General features: G+C 42.0%; 1 protein-coding gene and 1 long non-coding RNA gene across 3 annotated transcripts in view; one reads left to right on the plus strand and one right to left on the minus strand.

Annotated features, from left to right (window-relative positions):
• Positions 1 to 3043: 3043 nt before the first annotated feature.
• LOC142414624 (uncharacterized) lies at positions 3044 to 13645 on the plus strand. The gene is made up of 3 exons (XR_012777140.1): positions 3044 to 3140; positions 12524 to 12877; positions 13620 to 13645. It is a non-coding gene; the product is annotated as an uncharacterized LOC142414624 (long non-coding RNA).
• Positions 3046 to 16775, minus strand: part of STXBP5L (syntaxin binding protein 5L) — a 209973-nt gene continuing 196243 nt past the window's right edge. For both annotated transcript variants that reach the window (XM_075512032.1, XM_075512023.1), the window contains 6 exons: positions 11921 to 12160; positions 10596 to 10956; positions 9459 to 9624; positions 6936 to 7047; positions 6343 to 6563; positions 3046 to 5278 (listed from right to left, as the gene is read on the minus strand). In XM_075512032.1, coding sequence (XP_075368147.1) covers positions 5237 to 5278; positions 6343 to 6563; positions 6936 to 7047; positions 9459 to 9624; positions 10596 to 10956; positions 11921 to 12160 — 1142 coding nt within the window. In that variant the 3' untranslated portion in view covers positions 3046 to 5236. The remainder of the gene's footprint in view (positions 5279 to 6342; positions 6564 to 6935; positions 7048 to 9458; positions 9625 to 10595; positions 10957 to 11920; positions 12161 to 16775) is intronic.

Genomic DNA, 16775 nt, shown 5'->3' on the forward strand with positions numbered 1-16775 from the left:
ACAAGGCTACTATTGCTGGGGATTGATTTTATGATTATAAGCGCCATGTGAGCTCCCTGCAGTAAAGCATAGGAACATTAGCTGGGGTCCAGGTTTTGTCCCTGTGTGAGCTGCTAGAGGAAGGGAGGTGGCCAGCCCCACCCCAGAAACAACCGTGGCTGTATTTTCCGTATTCCTGAGTGAGTGAGCAGTGTAGACTCCATCCAAAGGCTTTATATAAACCATGCACCTTTGAAATACTGTAAAGAATCTAGGAGTAGAGGTTGGGAAAAAAAAAAAAAAGAGATCTACACCAACTAATATCAATTCTTTCCTTTATTTTCTTTCCCTCTTATTTTTTTGGTTGTTACTGGGGACTCTAAACAGCCTCAGTTAAAGATGCCTTAGTTTTCCTTTTGCGACGCTGACTTAGGATACCTGTGGAAACAGGACATGGTTAGTGCAGGAGTGTGTGGTTCACCCCAGATTAGCCTTTGTTCTGAGATACAGATAATGACTTGTTAACAAACCCCACACATATTCTGTCCACATTTCTGAATATTGGTTGCTATTTAAAAAAGTACAATGTTTGATTTGTTGATTTAATCACAAAACAAAACACATGAATGGAAACACTCATTTACGTGACTATTGCTTATACATCTAAGATGATGAGTTGACTACAAATGGCCACACGTAGTTCCTTAATGAGAGAGAGTGTGTTCTTACTAAGACCATACCAAGGCAAAAAACCATTCAAGACTGAAATATACCGTGCTTGAATTCACCTTTAAGTTATTGAAAATGATGTATGGGGGGCTGGGGTATTTGAGGGTTGTAATTAAATGAAATCTGGCTTTTTGCCTCTGTTACAATACACACAGTTAATAAATGGAGAAGTCCTGAGGTTGAACACAGCTCTTATGTAAGCTGCAATGTTTTCTTAACTTCTTAAATTGTATACTGAAAAAAATATTTTTGTATGCATCTCTTCATTACAATGCATGCATTGTGGTGTGAAAGGGCTTCGGTAAAAGGAATATGTAAACAGTTTTAGAGAATTTCTATATGTGATAATTTTATACAATATGTGTAGTAAATAAGAGTATTTCTGCTAAATGTTTGTGTAAGAAGCTACACTCTGGTAATACAGGGAATGTCTAATTAATGCAAATAGTTGAACTGTAGAACTGTAAAAATAATTTACAAAGCAGGTAATTATACAAAACAAAACCTGATTCTCAAATTTTCCTTTATCTTGTCTTTTAATTCAAGATTTGGTGCTTAATTTAAAACTCTAGGAATGGATTTTTTTTTTTTTTTTTAATAAAATAGCTTGTACTTCATTGAAGACTTGCCAACTCTGAAAACATATGAATAAACTAATGTATTTTCTCTGCATACTCTGTCTATCTACAGCTCTAGGCGTAATATTAAACACATCTGGTCAAACCCAGAGGGGTGTGTGTGCTGTTGGAAGTTCGGTGTGTCTGGTTTTGGATGTGTTGTGATAGAGAGCTCCTGTAAAGAAGAATGTGAGGGAACAGGGTATCCAAATGAACAAAAAGCATTTTAAATTGAACAAGTGTTTCCAGCCGATCTGGTCTATTGTAACTGAGGATTGCGATGTTGAAGATACCTCTAAGTTTAGGATTTTGCTTTGAGGTGGTGCTGTCTTACTGAAAAAGGTGAAAGCACATGATTTCAACATCCAGTGATAGCTAGTGTCCTCAGTTTTCTTACAGCAAGTCAGGTCAGATGCTGTACTCATTGCTCGGAATGCTGCTTCTTTATTCCTTTCACTAACAGCCTTTAGTAGTGTTCAGGTCAGGCCTTTCAAAAATCCCACACTCCCCCTCATTTCACAATAAATCAACCAGGCAAGAGTTTTTCCTCCCTCATTGAAGTTTTTAAGTGAAGGTTTTTTTCCACACAGATGGTAAATCTTGATAGAAAGCATTTAACAGTGTGCACTAACAAACTTATACAACATATACATTACATATATATATTTTTATATATAGAATGTTCTATATACAAACATATACAACTTTTTAGATCTCTACAGACTACAAGAAAATTGATAATTATAGTCACAAGTGGTGAACTTAACAGAAATAGTAATTTGTAACTGTCTGGAAATATGTAAAATATGTAAGAGTGGAAAGCAAGATACAGCTGTGACCTGATGGGGAGTACTAGAGAGAGGAGAGTTGCTTAGAAGTTTAAGTATTAAAAATTGTAAGTTTGAGGGATGCTAGATTCTCATTTCTCTGTTTCCATGCAAATGGAAATCTACTGGCAGGTTTTTTTCCCCCGGTGTTAAGCTAGAGACTGTTGGCAGCCAAAGTCAGTCAGGCATTGTGTAAAAGACTTGTTGAATACACTTTTCCCTCTGGGTGTGCTATAGTGATTAGCAATTAAAAGTTGCTCTTAAATTTTTACATTTGATTCTCAAATGAGCGAGTGGGTCCCTCTAGCTCCAGCCTGAAGACGCTTCCACTGAAATCAAGGTAATGAGGATCTTTGCAATATTAGCCACCCATGTGAGGTACAGCAGAAAACTTGCGCAGAACTGGTAGCTTCCTTGTCATTGAGTTGAACCAACTGCTGCCTGAGCACCAGGTGCTACCACTCACCTGGGCTGTGTTCTTAAAGGCTGACTGCGTTACACCAGTTCATAGTGGAAACTGGCCCCGTAGCCTGTGGTGCTAGTACAAGTGCCACACTGGAACTGGTGATGGCCTTTCCATCCGTACCGGCTCAGTGCAGAAGCAAGCGTAGAGCTGGGTACAGAACAAACGCTGGTGGGGCGGCCTTGGCTTGGTATTAAGATTGCTTAACTTCTCTGTAAAAGCAGAGAAGGCAGGAAGAATAAGGGCTAGAAAGTTGGTTGGAGGGTTTGAGTGATCTGCTGCCCCAAAGGATTTTGTTGCCCAGAGACTAGTGGTTTTGGAGTACAGACCAGAGCACAGGCAGAGTGAATATGTATTTAAACAGAAGATAGAATTGCTATAATGTTGTTCTCATTCTCTCTCAGAAATATAATGTTATTTCTCATTCTAGATGCTCGGTTACAGTGATGCTTCCTCAAGTGGCCAGTTCTGTGACGTGGCTGCTGGAAGGAATTCCCCAACCCAGTTCATATTGGCATCAGAGCGGTGAGCTTGCTGTTTCCTCAAACACATGCAGACAGACATACATCTGCTCAGGTCATGGACAATTCCTTAACTCAGCAGGAAACTAGGCATTGCTTGGGCTTTGACCTTTTTCCCAGTAACTTTCTACAGTTCTCACAATTATAGTGCAGTTTCTCCTGTGACAGAGAGGAACTTACGTCTCATTCCCAGTTGAGCTTGACCTGTCAGGGCATCATTTTGATTTTGCCCACAGAGAAATGTAAAAATCCTGTAAAGCACAAAATTCCTGTTGTGCTACAATGTGAATTTAAAACTTAACACCTCAAATCTATTCCAACACTTTAACTTGCACAGCTGGGATGACAGTGAAGCCAGACTTCTGGACTGTACAATTTCCTGGGCTCCATTTTATTGTAAGAAAATGAAGGACACGGGAAAGGCATCTTTGAGAGAGATGAACACTGGGATGATATAAACGCCAGTGAAGTTAAGATCTAGTTGGGAGGGGGATGCTGCGTGTCTGCATCAGTGTCTGTCAGAACTCCTTGAAGGGACAGAGGATGTCACTCTTCTCATATAGAAAACTTTTAAATGCTGCTTTTCCACCTTTTCCTCACTTTCCTTTTCTAATTTGAAAAAATGTCCTTGTGAAAACAAGCCTTCAGTGCCTTGTTTCCAAGCCAGTCTTGGAAAAACTTCTAACTTAACAGTTGACCTGTGCGGCAGTGAGGCTCTTGTAGGCTACCGTGACTGCAGCACACTCATGGACTAGGAATAGGTTCTACCTACTGTTTTCTTCTGTAGCTGCAGGTTGGAGAGTTTTCTGCAGAGTTTACTGTAGGAAACCAAACAAGCCACTTTGAAGCAGAAGCAAATTACTTGTAGCAGTGTGAGCAGAAAATCAATTGCCACACACCTGGGGTGTCATTTTATATATGTGCCAATTCAGCACCATATGTTGACAAATGCTTTTCATGCTCCTCCCCTGGCCCATCGTTTAGTCTTAGTGCTGTGATCTCTCTCCCCCAGCTTTAGGGGGGCTACTGTGCAGTTTCCTTAGCATAATTTCAACTGACCACTTCAGAAAAATCGCTGCTCTGCAAGCTGCTAAGCAGCTTCTGTGAGCAGAACTTGACAGGACTCTCCAACTTGTAGCCCTGCGGTTCCCATGTTGCCTTTCCTAACTTGAAGAAGCGATTTCCTAAGCTGGTTTTCTATTCCTGCTACTGAGAAATAAGGCAACCAAGTGATACAGACACCACAGGGATGAAAAATGCCACAGCCCCCTTCAAGGACAACTGAGATGAATCCAGAGCACATTTTAAAAAGTACAGATAAGGATGACATGTCATGTGCTCTGAATTGCAAATAAACCATCTATGCTGATGTTTTAATGACATTTCAGATAGTGCCTGTCTAGCTACTTGAAAAATTTGTAAATTTTGGGCATAGGATTTTGAAGTTATTTATTCTTCTGGTAGGAGTTAAACAGCACTGATTTCAAGCAGGGTTTTTTGAGGGAAATAAGTAGCAGATAAGAAAATGCAGCTCAACTCATTTTTATGTTGAGAATGGTAGGAAACATGCCTGAAATGTACTGGCTTTTTGTAATGTCACTTTTAAAAAATAAAGATTTTTGCCATTTAAGGTTTTTTTTTTTTTGCTCAGAATAGAAATAAATCCCATTTTTTTCAGTCACAACATGCTTTCTTTTTCTCTTCTTTTTTTTTTTAAGATGTCAATTACTCATGCAAAGTTTTATAAGTGCATTAACATTTGAGTTTGTACAGAATATTTTTAACCAGATGCACTCCCCACAGTTCATACCTACAGCTTCTGAAAAACTACATGCCACAGTGATGGTTGAATTCCTTTTGGAAAAAAATTGGCTACCACTTGAGCCAGCTGTTGGAGTAAGACCTACATGATTCTAGCTTCCATCTCACGGTCTGTAAAATTTCTCCTTGACTCCCACTGTGATGAATCCAATAATAGTAACAGGAAAACATCTTCTAGGAGAAAAAAATGTCTCTGGCCAGTGACTGTTAGATTTGGGAATGAATGTTGCTTCCCTGAACAGTGTTCTTAATAAAGCCACAAGCAGCTTCTTTGAAAGTCTAAAACTGGTACCACTTTTTGTCCTTGTATTTCAGCATCACCTACAGAAATGGGAAACAAACAAACAGATATAAAACACTGCTCTGCGTATGAGGTATCACACATGACGTAGGCCCATTAACTGTCACAAACTTCGTAAGTAAAAAAGGAAGAGCAATGCAGTACTTTACTACCAGTGTCATCAGGTCTTGAGGCCACTGAGACCTTGTATTTAATTTCATAATTGTTACATTTAAAAAAAATTTTAAAAAAAGGTTACCTGCTATTGCTGTTCATTAAAAGATATTCCTGAGGAGCTTTAACTACTTTTCTTCTGCAAAAAGTACAGAGGTATGGGAATAACCAGGAACTTGCTTTTTACTCCTATAGAAAGAAGCTTATCTGTGGAGCATAGTAGATATGCCCTGAATAGATAACCTTTTTGTATTTCAGGGCACGTTCTTTGCCTCACACTTACAAAAGCCAATAAAAATGTAAAGGTCTTGTCCAGAGATGTGATACGTGTTAAATGAAAAACATGCATTTTGGGAAGTGTTCTTTAATGTTGCTTTATGTTCAAGGAAAATAACTTTAATTGATTCCCAGCCTTAACAGCGTGGGATGGAAGAGCTTTCCATTTCCAGCTCTAAGCACAGAAGCTGTCTATTCCAGGCAAGCCTTATTCTATATAACTGTACCACAGCATTGCACTAGAAATGTTCTCTTCTTCCCAATAAGATCTGTAAAGGTTCCTATATACACATCCACCTACCTCTTTTCTGCCCTACTGCATAGATGTGCTGCACTAAGTGGCTTTAAAAAAAAATCATAATGAAGTAGTGAGAAAGGTGAGAGATGAGAATTGCCATGTTCTAAATTCAGAGGCTAACAATAGATGCTCATTTATGAAAACGTAAAAGGAAGGAAGGTGCAACAGAAGTTTATTTTTGGCATTCTCATTGTTTGGGAGCAATGAAAATGGTGTGTCAGTTAACTTGAGTACACCTAAAACAACACGACTGGGTGAATGGGGAGAACTGTACTTGGACTTTCCCAAAGGGAAGCAAAGGCTCAGTTGCAGAGTTGGCGGTTCCTAGTTCTGGGTGTGTGATGCCAGGGCCCCTACCTCGTGTGCATGTTTGGAAAATGCCTCTGCGCTGGCCATCATGCTTGCAGTCCTTTCATCCAGCTCTCCCAGTTTCTGTCCTCTCTCATCAAGGGCAATGCGTGCACGAGTCAAGTCCCCAATGACTCCTCCTGCGGCTCCTCTCACGCCTTCAATTCCACCTGATCCAGGGATGTGCTGGGCAAGACTGCGAGAGGCTTTTCCTGCTGTGGCCTCGCCAACTGCAAAGGAGAAATGGACAGACAGGAATGAGTTCCTGGCTGTGGTTCTGTCAGTGCTTCTCATCCCTGAGCTGCAGCCTCGCAGTGGTGATGCCATTTAATGTGCTGATGGCACGTGTGGAAGACTTTGCTCTGTGCACTAGCACAGCTACAGTGCAGTTGTGGCCTGCCTCCCGCCCGTTGCTCAAAAGAAGCTGTCAAGGTGAAGGATTCATGGGAAGGCAATGGAGGACCCTCCCCTTTCTTCACGATGTCATTGTTATTTTTTCATCTATGATCTAAATCTTGTGTACCACTCCATTCTTAGATGACAAGGGCAGGGGATCCCATGAATTAATTTCTGCAAAAAAAACCCCCCAATAAATTACTTACAAAGCTCCTCTCTGTCAAAAGCTTGTCCACTTCCTCCAAAAAGTCCTTTGAGAAAGCCTCTGTTTTGGGCTTCTGGTGTTTCCACAGGAGTAAACAAATCCCCAAGCATGTCCTAACAAAGTCAGACAAAAGTCCATGTGAAAAATTAGTGAAGTGAAAGCAGTTCTAGGTGTTTTCTTTATTTGCATTAATGAGCCACAGGCATTGGATCTAATCAACGAGTTTTAAAAGAGTCTGTTGTGTGAACAGTATTGATTACTTAACATTTGTGTTTCATGACAGGCAAATACTTGGGCTAACTAGATTCACTCATGCTTTCAAAGGGACTTGGTTTGTCACTGCCCAGTCTTATGTTAATTACCACAGAGAAAAAAATTTGTAAGCAATACCAAGTGAAAATACCAGTGATAAGATCACATTTTGCTTAGAAACAGCAGAGGCGACACTATAATTGAATAAACGATTTGTTGTGAATTATGTGTTTTGCTTTAGTGATTATGCAGGCAAGCAGGGCAGTCACTCTGTTTTTTTTCTTTATCGCGTACCCAAGTTCAGTGCTTCCTAGCAGTTCAGAGAGTTTGGTGGTTTGTTGTTTGTTTGGTTTTTGTGTTTTGGTTTTTTTCTTTTTAAACAAAATCCCATCACCTTCCATACAACCTCCCCCCCCAACCCCTATTACTGGGCATGTTGGGAGTGCCATCAGTAATGCTAAATAAGCGTGTCTGCTGAAGGCACTGACTGGGTGCATGACTGAAGTCATGGTGCCAGATCTTGGAGCAGTAAACCCAAACAAATCTCAGGCTCAGATTTATTTGCAGCAGTACTAGGAAAACTGGGCTCTCCAGAATAAAACTAATAAAGAAAGCTTGCAGTCCCATTAGTGTTTGAAACCAGTGAGGCTGTGTGCACTGAGAACAGTTGCTGCCCTGTTGCTCAGCTCTGTGTTTGCTTATCCAAGCCTCAACAAGCAGATACAGCTGTTGTGCTGCACAAAGCTCTCGGCCCTGGGGAGGCTGAGTGCTAGGGCAGCGCTGTGACTCATGCTTACTGCTCCTCTGCACAGTCACCTGCTCTGGGGAGAAAAATTACTGCAGCCCTTCCAGCCTAAGTGGAGGCTCTCACGCAGCCTGGCTTTGTTTTCCTAGGTAGCAGGTGATACAGGGTCATCTGCTTTTTGTACACATACAATGACTGTGCAAGCCTTTTACTGTCCTCTTCACATAAAAGCCAAGATATAAGCAGCCACAGTCCGGCAGTACAAAGAAGTAAGGGCTGTGTTTCCCTTTGGTTGGTTGTCATATGATGCCATGAAGGTTAATTAAAAAAAAAGCTAGCTTGTAACAGCCTCTTACTATGGGTCCATATTCTAAGATACATTGATCAAACCTTTTGATCATTTTAAAACTGGTTCCCTGCAAAATAATCTCTTCTCTGATGCGCAAGAGCTTGTGTGCAATGCTTACTCCTCACAGTGCTTTTTTCAGACTTGAGACAGACAGTGCTGTGATGTGAGTTGAGCAGCTCAGCACATGTTATTCCCTAGGGCATAATGAGTGCTGGCAGGACCATTTCTTTTTTATTTCTATCCTAGTTCACTGCTAATTATATAACCTAGAACTTATTCCCCCTCTTTTTTTCCCTTTTATTACTCATGTTTCTCCCTGTAACCTCTCACAATTCCTCCTCTTCAGTAAATGACATTTTAATTTGCATTTTCATTGTAAAAAAAAACCCACAACCCAAATCTAACATCGTAAAGACCTTTTGCTCATAATTACACCATTTCTATAGATATACTGTATTTTAATGTACAATAGGAGATGCTTTCCTCATGTAGAAGAAGGGGAGTACCAATTACTGGAGTAAAAACAATGGTAAATAATTTAAAAATATATTAAAACAGAGCATATTTTTTGATACTAACCACACTGGTTTGTCTCATGCTCCCACCTATCTACTGAAAGCTGCAAGTATTAAGATATTTTTCGAGTTAAAATAAAAAATGATAAAAATATGGGAAGGAATTCATATTTTCACTGAGGCAGTTGCCGTGTGGTTGGACACATGCTGGTACCAACTGCTGTAGCTGCTATCCATTTGTAGCTTCCCCTTCTTTCCCTTCAGTCATTTTTAACTGTTGGTCTTTCGTACGGGAGGACTTTGAGAGAAGCAGGCTGTGAAGAGTCTCATTTGGGCACAAATCTGCCTCTGTACGGAGCCAGCAGAGATGGCAATTATGAGCAGGCAGGCTGTAGGCTCGGGCCAGCCATTAGGGCACAGGAGCAAGGTAACAGTGTCATGAAAAAGTCCAAACAGCAACAGAGCTACTGACCTCTCTCTGCTGCTCTGGCATCATTCAGCCAGGGCAAGTGGAGAGGAACACGTCTGTCCTGTGCCTGCAGCACAGCCTTCACTTCAAATACTAAAATCTAGCAGTAAACATGGAAATTTACATCTGACAAGTCAGGCCACCAGCCCTCCCACACAAGCACAAAGGCACCAAAGTAAGGGTTTGAGCCCTACCTGCAGATTGTCACACATCTCCTGGCTGTACGTCAGGCGCTGGATCTCTGTGGGAGAGCTGAGATACAAAGCTTGCCCTTCGTTAGTGAAACAAAAGGTCCGCGCTATCCTCATGTCTGTTACAGGCAAATAGTTGACGTCCAGCAGTGGGCGAAGGCTGGGCAAGCTGAAGAGAAGCAGATACCTAGGTTAGTCACCAGTTGCCACACACGGTACACCTACTCTGTGGCTGCATTTTAAACCAACATGTAAGTTTATGCTTTTAATAACTGGAACAGTTAAAGTGCAGCTCTAAGCTGAAAAATTCTGCCATAAACACGCTGCCTTCCCCGCCACACTTTGTTTCCCTGCATGGAGAAGTTTCAGTTGCCTTGCCACAATGACCCTTAGGCTCCTGCTACTGTCTGGATTTGGGATGTGCATGTGACACAGTATGGCTTGTGCCACGTGGCTGAGCAGTTTGCAGGGCAAGGCCTGCCCCCAGTAATTGCACAGGCAGCTGTGGGAAATGGCATGGCAGGGCCCTCCTTGCACGCTACAGACAAAGGCTCCAGCATTGCCTTTGCTGTCCTCCAGCTTCTCCTGGTTCACTGTCGTGGTCAGCACTTTCCAAAATCTAAATGGCCTGGCTGGGGAAAGGGGGTGCAGCAAGGCGAGGGCACGACTACAGGGCTGCTGCACAGTCAACTCAATGGTGGAGATGACAAGGAAGGGAAACCAGGTGCTCTGAGCAAAAAATCTTCCAAAACAGCAAATGGGACTTGCTACTTCACACTGGATAAACGCTACCCTTTCTATGCCTGACTTTTTCTATACTCCTCTATACCTGACTTACCATAACTGAGCAAAATTATCAGGGTTTTCTTTTATGATAGTTAAAAGTCAAGAGCCATCAATTGTCATGGGTGGGGGATTACTGTGAAATAAAGGCGTTTGCTTTGCTGTGTAGATGCTTTAACTCCCCATGTGGAGACAGGCCAAGGAACAGGTACGGCAGCAGGCAAGGCAGGGCATTAAATGCACCCACCAGGGAGTTATTGCAGAGCATCAGACACTCTGGAGCAAACACGAGTGGAACGTGACAGCACTGTGCCACCTCTTTGCTTAGTTTTGCCACAAGATTAGTTAGATAAGTACCTCAGTGTCATGATGTGCCCATTGGCACAAAAGCACGCCAGACAGACGCTGTTACAGAGGGTGACCACATCTGCTCGCAATAAAAAGGACGTTTCGGTGATGTTGTGGACATAAAGACACGTTTGGGAAGGCAATGAGAAGACTTTGGCTTGTTTTTCTGAACAAATGACTGCAAATTGATGATCACCCATATCCTGGGAGGAAGAAGGGGAATGCATGACAAGTTTCCTTTTTCTTGTTTTTTCACCGTCATCAGCACTGTGTGGGTCCCTCCATACTTCATACGGTGGATGTGTCAATGTCCCCATGCAGTCCAAGCACGCAAAGGTCAGCACGGCTCCTTTCAGTGTCAGAACTGTGCCTGCAAAATATAATTTCCTCTCACTGGCACTGGCACCACAATTAAACTGGTTGTCAGTAGTGTGAACGCATGCAGCGTAGCTGACATTCAGCTTCTGTAAACAGAGCAAACAGGTTAATCTAGCTAAGGTGACAAGTCTTCCTTGCTCAGTTCTTCCTGACCACACAAGAAAGTGAACAAACAGGCTGCCAGTACTGAAAAGGTCTCAGGCAGCCTATATCAAATAATCTATATAATACATGCTATTGAATACCATAAAGATAGGCTGTTGTTTATCTCTACATTATACTAGTAGGGTATTTATTCCCCAGCAGTAAAATTGCTCTCCTTAGGCTGGTGACCTTCCAGCATTGTTCTTCTAAACAAACTGGGGGTGGGAAACCTCTATTCCTGCGCATCCTCTGATTTTTGTCATTATTTTACTTTAAACATACTAAGCACATACTGCCTCTCCTCAGACCTGACCTCTCTCATCCCTCTGTTCTCTCTGCTACACCACCTGTCACTCACTCAGCCAAGGATCTCTCCTGGTACATCAACCTGCCAACATTTTTGTTTCCTTTCCTGAACTCCCTTCTGCTTCTCTGCAGCTTTCCGATAGTAAGACAGCCAAACTGTTCGCAGCATCCCAGATAGGATTGCATCAGTTGTACACAGGACTGTAATTTCACAATATGAAGAACTCTGCTAATTTCCCTTTCCTCACAGGAAACATATAACTTTGCCCACAACACAAGGTAATCTTCAGAAATAACACAACCAAAGTGACTCAGTTCACGAAGTTGCGGGTCTCTCACAAGCATCTTTACCTGTGTGCATCCTTTATTTACCTCTACGTAGTGAGTGACCATTGCTTGATACACGTATTGAGAAATTTCTGCCCAAAAGGCTATACAAAATCATGCAGTTATTCCCCCTGTTGTACGAAGACAGATAATAAACAGGAAAAGAGCTGCACTCTTACCACTTGGCGACACCATGACTGGCTCTGACTGCCGTAAATCATCACTAGCAGGCAGATTAAGGGAGAGGATTAAGACCATACCGAGGCCTGTTCCAACCCAGAGACAGGGGGAGACAGCGGAGTCATTCTTTCGGGCAAAGGACTCCATGAAGTACAAAGCCGTAATTGCCTCCTTTGAGTCCCTGTCGATACTGGACACGCTGGAGCTTCGGGAACGGCTGAAGGAGTTTTCCCTATTTTCTGCATAAATAAATACAAGCAAACAGGCATAAGTTGGCAATCCCAGAACAGGCATAAGCCTGCAGCAAATACAAACTCTCTGTAGAGTACAGGAAATACAGAGTTTTTGTAACCTAAGCAAACATTCTGATACTAGAATGATGCCAGCTTGCTGCCAGTGTATAAATAAGTGTGACAAATGCTGTCAGACCTCATCAGTTAGATCTGCATTAGAAATAGCTGCTTATTATGGAGATTAGCATAGACTAATTAGAATTTACAACAGCCTTAGCTCAAAGGACTTGTTCTAAATAGCATGAAATAATTTTAGACCCATATGTTGCCAATGCATTTAAAATTAATCCATGTATCTCATTGCCGCAGGACATGAAGGGAGACGCCATTACCAACTTCAGAGCCTGTGTCCTTTGCTCTGCTCTTGTTTCCATCGCTAGGACGTTCCAGCACTGTGTTCGCAGCCATCGTTTATTGTCAAGCTATTAATAAGTGCTCTCTGGGGAGAAGACACCCATTGCTAAACTGATCTCAGCATCCAAAATGTCTCAGGGTACAAATCAACTCTGGCTTCCCAGGGAGTGAAGTGAGAAACCTGCTCTGCACCCTTGGCAACAACTGCATAGCGAGCCGGCACTGGTCATCTTCCCGCCTAAACTTTAGCAGGTGACAGCGAGAGCCAGCTGCAGACAGAGCTGTATTGTCCTCACTGCAAATGCACAGGTATGGAGACACTCTCTGAGCTTTTCAGAAAGAAATAACAACGAACAGGGTCTGACTGCTGTAGGGCTAAGGATCTCTGCTTTGCTTTGCCTACTGCCAAAGCACAAAGCTGTGCAAGGGAGCTCCTGGCATTAGCAGGAACTGTTGGTGACAACACATGGGAGGCTATAAAGCACACTGAGGCTAAAAAGTTACCGAAGAGTAAAGGAGCCAGAGGGAAGAAGAGAGTAGGGCTGGCTGCTAGCACAGTCTTTGCAAAACAATTTGTGCCAGTGTTGCTGTCTACCAACCTGGCGTCAAAGATAGGGCTAAGATCATTGGAAACCTCACATGCTCTTCTGCAACAATAACAACTAGAGGACCAGGAGGTTCTGGAGATGGAGAAACAGTTGACCTGAGATAAAAGGCTCACTTCTGAACCTATCATTATAAAGTAGATTTGTGTCTGGTATGAAATTATTATTCTTATAGCTCTAGAAGAGAGAGTTGTCTCTTCAGAGCCAGTAGAAATATCTAAAAAGAGGAATACTTTCTGCCATGGTTGAAGAATAAAATTAGAAAAGGACTTTCTCATGTCCTCCATCTTAAAACTGGGCTAATCCTCATAGTATATATATGGTTACTGCTCTTCACCAGAAGCAGCAGTTTTGCTGGTGATCTCTTCCTCAGACAGCGTATTGCAGCATTGTATTCCCCTACCCACATGACTCAGCGTAAACTTCTGAAATTATCCTCTTCACAGCAACTACCTGGGAAAGACTGGAGAGAACCATGGCAAAGCACTACTGGAACCACAGCAAGTGTTACTACATATGCTACCTTAAAAGCTGGCACCCAAGGGGGAAGATTCTCCTGCTGCTCTTTCACACTTGGCCCAGCTTCTGTTCTTTGAGGGCATCCGTAACTTGTCAAACGGGATTTTCACAGGATAGCCGTTCCTGGCACTTCAGTCCCACTCTCATGGAGGAGAAACTTATATCTGCTTGACTTCCAAGCACTGCCTTTTCCTCACCCCATTTCACCTTCTTCATGTAGGCACTGTTGTAGCTCTCTAGTTCTGGCTCAGTACTGCTAAATGTATCTGCATAAAACTGGGATTGTTTATTCAGGTGCAAACACAGCTTCTAATACCTTGAGAATTAGTGTCTCCCATAACCCCAAGCACTTTGTACTTCTGCAGTGGACTGGCTGGCCCAGCTCCTTCCTAAGCACAGTGACAGCTGCTGGGTGAAGAAGGGGAAGACAGCAATTTCAAGGAAGAGATCATCAGGGCTCCACGAATATATATTTTTTTTTCCCCAAAGGGAATTTTTAAAAAATGTTATTATGTAATTCATTTTCTCTTTAACAGGTGTATTAATATCACAGTGACATAAAATTCAAATATGGTGGTGCTCAAACTGAGAAAGATGTTCAAAGGACAAATGCAGTTAGTGTAGGCGACATACACAGAACTTAAAATATATGATGTGCCATTTGCATGTGTCATCAAGCTTTCTCCCTCCCTAAATTAACAAGAAATGTTCCTCACTCCTGTGCAGTACAGTTAACTAATACATCTTCGCAGAACTGGCACTAACAGATATAATCTTTGGGACACTTTTGGGAACACACTGTGCCATTTTCTATTAAATGCACTGCTCAAACTGAAATTCTAAAGACCAGCAAGACACTTGTGAAAATTTGATGTCATTAAACATATCTGAACAGCAAACCAAAACCTATGAAAGGCTGCAATGACTACGTGACTTTACTGACTAGCTCTAAAGCAAGGTAGAAAACTCTCCTCTTTCTTGATTTTGGGATAAAATTTAGTTTAGGCCTATTCCCTGGGACTCCTTTCTCAAAGAAATTATACCCCAAATTCTCTGTTTAGGAACCACTCCATTGTATCCTAGAGAAACATAAAAGCACTTTCTTTAAAAACTTGCCATATCCTTTCCTAGCATGACTGCTATGTTTTAAAATGATGTCCCATCGTCTAAAAGTTGTCCTGTATGAACGCTGCCAATCTGTAGTAATCCTTAACCCAACTGCCATATTCTGCGCTTTCTCTTATATCTTCCTTTTCTCACACTGCATGATGGGTGTAGCAAGAATGCCAGCTACCACATCTTTCTGCATGGGTCTGAACGAGGACCACTTCCAGGTACTGCCTGTAACCTAGGTCAAACAAAGTTTATTTGGACTCCCTGCTTCAGTATGGGCACAGGACGTTCATATATGAAAGGCAGATACTTTTCTGCTCCTCAGTTCTCTTTCCCTCTTCTCCTCCTCTGCAGAACATCCTGCTATATGACACTTTCTCATAAATGTGTGCCTGCCTCTAAATTGCCTCCTGCTTTGAGGGAGTCCAGTATTCCCTTTTCTCTGAGAAGTACATATCCAACTCCCAGGATCCCTCTGCTCCCACCCAGCTGTGTCTCTGAGGCGACCATGTCCTTTTACCCCCTCTTCCTCTTGCAGACCTGGATTTCTTGGCTCTTCTTTTTTCCAAATAGGTCTCCAGGCTGCTCCTGCAGCTAGCAGCAGAGAAGCTGAGGGCACCATCAGAGGGGTCCAGTGTCCCCCGAGAGCTAACGAGTGACTATCATTTGGGAGACATGCTATTCAGGCTGTTAGACTATGAGGAGCTCTGAGCAAAAGTATTATTATCTGCAGTCAGTGCATTTCAAAAAGCTGCATTCCATGGGTTACGGCTGCACAATATAAATACCATGACTCTCCTAAAAGTAGTCCTGCTTTCTTAAAAATGTTTTCATTCAGCCCTGTCCTATGCATGGTTTGGGTTAGTGAGATGCAGATGGACACTCAGGAACCAACTTCCTCCGTAACACTGGACTGATTGTTAAATTCCAGCTATGAGCAGCAGCATACAAATAGAAGGCTTCTGATTTCAAAGCAACTGCAAGACCTCTAACTTGCTACCCACCTCACTGACAGAAACACACAGGACACTTCAACTCACATGCTAGGATAAAAACGAAGCCAGTGTTTTTGAGTCTTACCTTTGTTCATCCATGTGTGAGCAGTATAGTGACGCTCGTCGTGTGAGAATGTACTGATTCCATGTAATTGCTGAAGCATTGCCCGTCTGGAAATGTAACCTACTGCCACAAAATCGCATGCATTGCAAAAGGACAAGAACAATTGAGCCAACCGTCATCATGACATTTATATGAAAGCAGCCCTGAGCAGTTATTGTCCTAGCTCTTTTCTTGCACGACAGAGCTGTCCCGCTGCAGTGCACTGGTGTCTAGGAGAAGATTTAATTTAGGCTCTGGGGGTTTTCTGAGAATTTAAAAAGACAATTTGAGTAAATGATTCCATGTATTTCAACTGTCACCTTTACAGAGCACTTGCAAAGATTTTTTTTTTTTAACTTCCTTTTGTTCAGTGGAAATAAAACTGGAATTTCCTTACCTACCCATGGCATTAAAAAAAAAGAAAAAAAATAAAGGAGGGAGGATACTAATGAAAATATTTATGCCACTGACTTGTGCATCTTCACGGGAATGTTCTGACTTCTCTATTCTCAGCTGCAGCAAAGGCTTTGTAAGGGGAACACATCCTCACATCTCTTCCAAGAAATTATCATCCTGATTATTCTAAAATAATGGATTTAGCACTAACACAGAAGCATAAAGTCATTTTCTTCTTGAAGTTAGGAATCATTAAAGTATCACTTGTTATGAGGAATGAAAGAAAACTACCAGTGACAAAGATCAACATTTTTACTGCAAATGTTTACATTCATTACTGGAGAGTTTTGCCATTGACTGTCAGTGTCTTGGATGCTATTTATAGGTCCTTTCCTGGTTTTAACATAGGGAGTAATTGATCTGCTTATAAAACATTTAAAAATCAACCTTTTTTGACAGGGAAATTACTACATTCT

This window comes from Mycteria americana, chromosome 1, assembly GCF_035582795.1.
Source record: "Mycteria americana isolate JAX WOST 10 ecotype Jacksonville Zoo and Gardens chromosome 1, USCA_MyAme_1.0, whole genome shotgun sequence".
Classification (NCBI taxonomy): Eukaryota; Metazoa; Chordata; class Aves; order Ciconiiformes; family Ciconiidae; genus Mycteria; species Mycteria americana.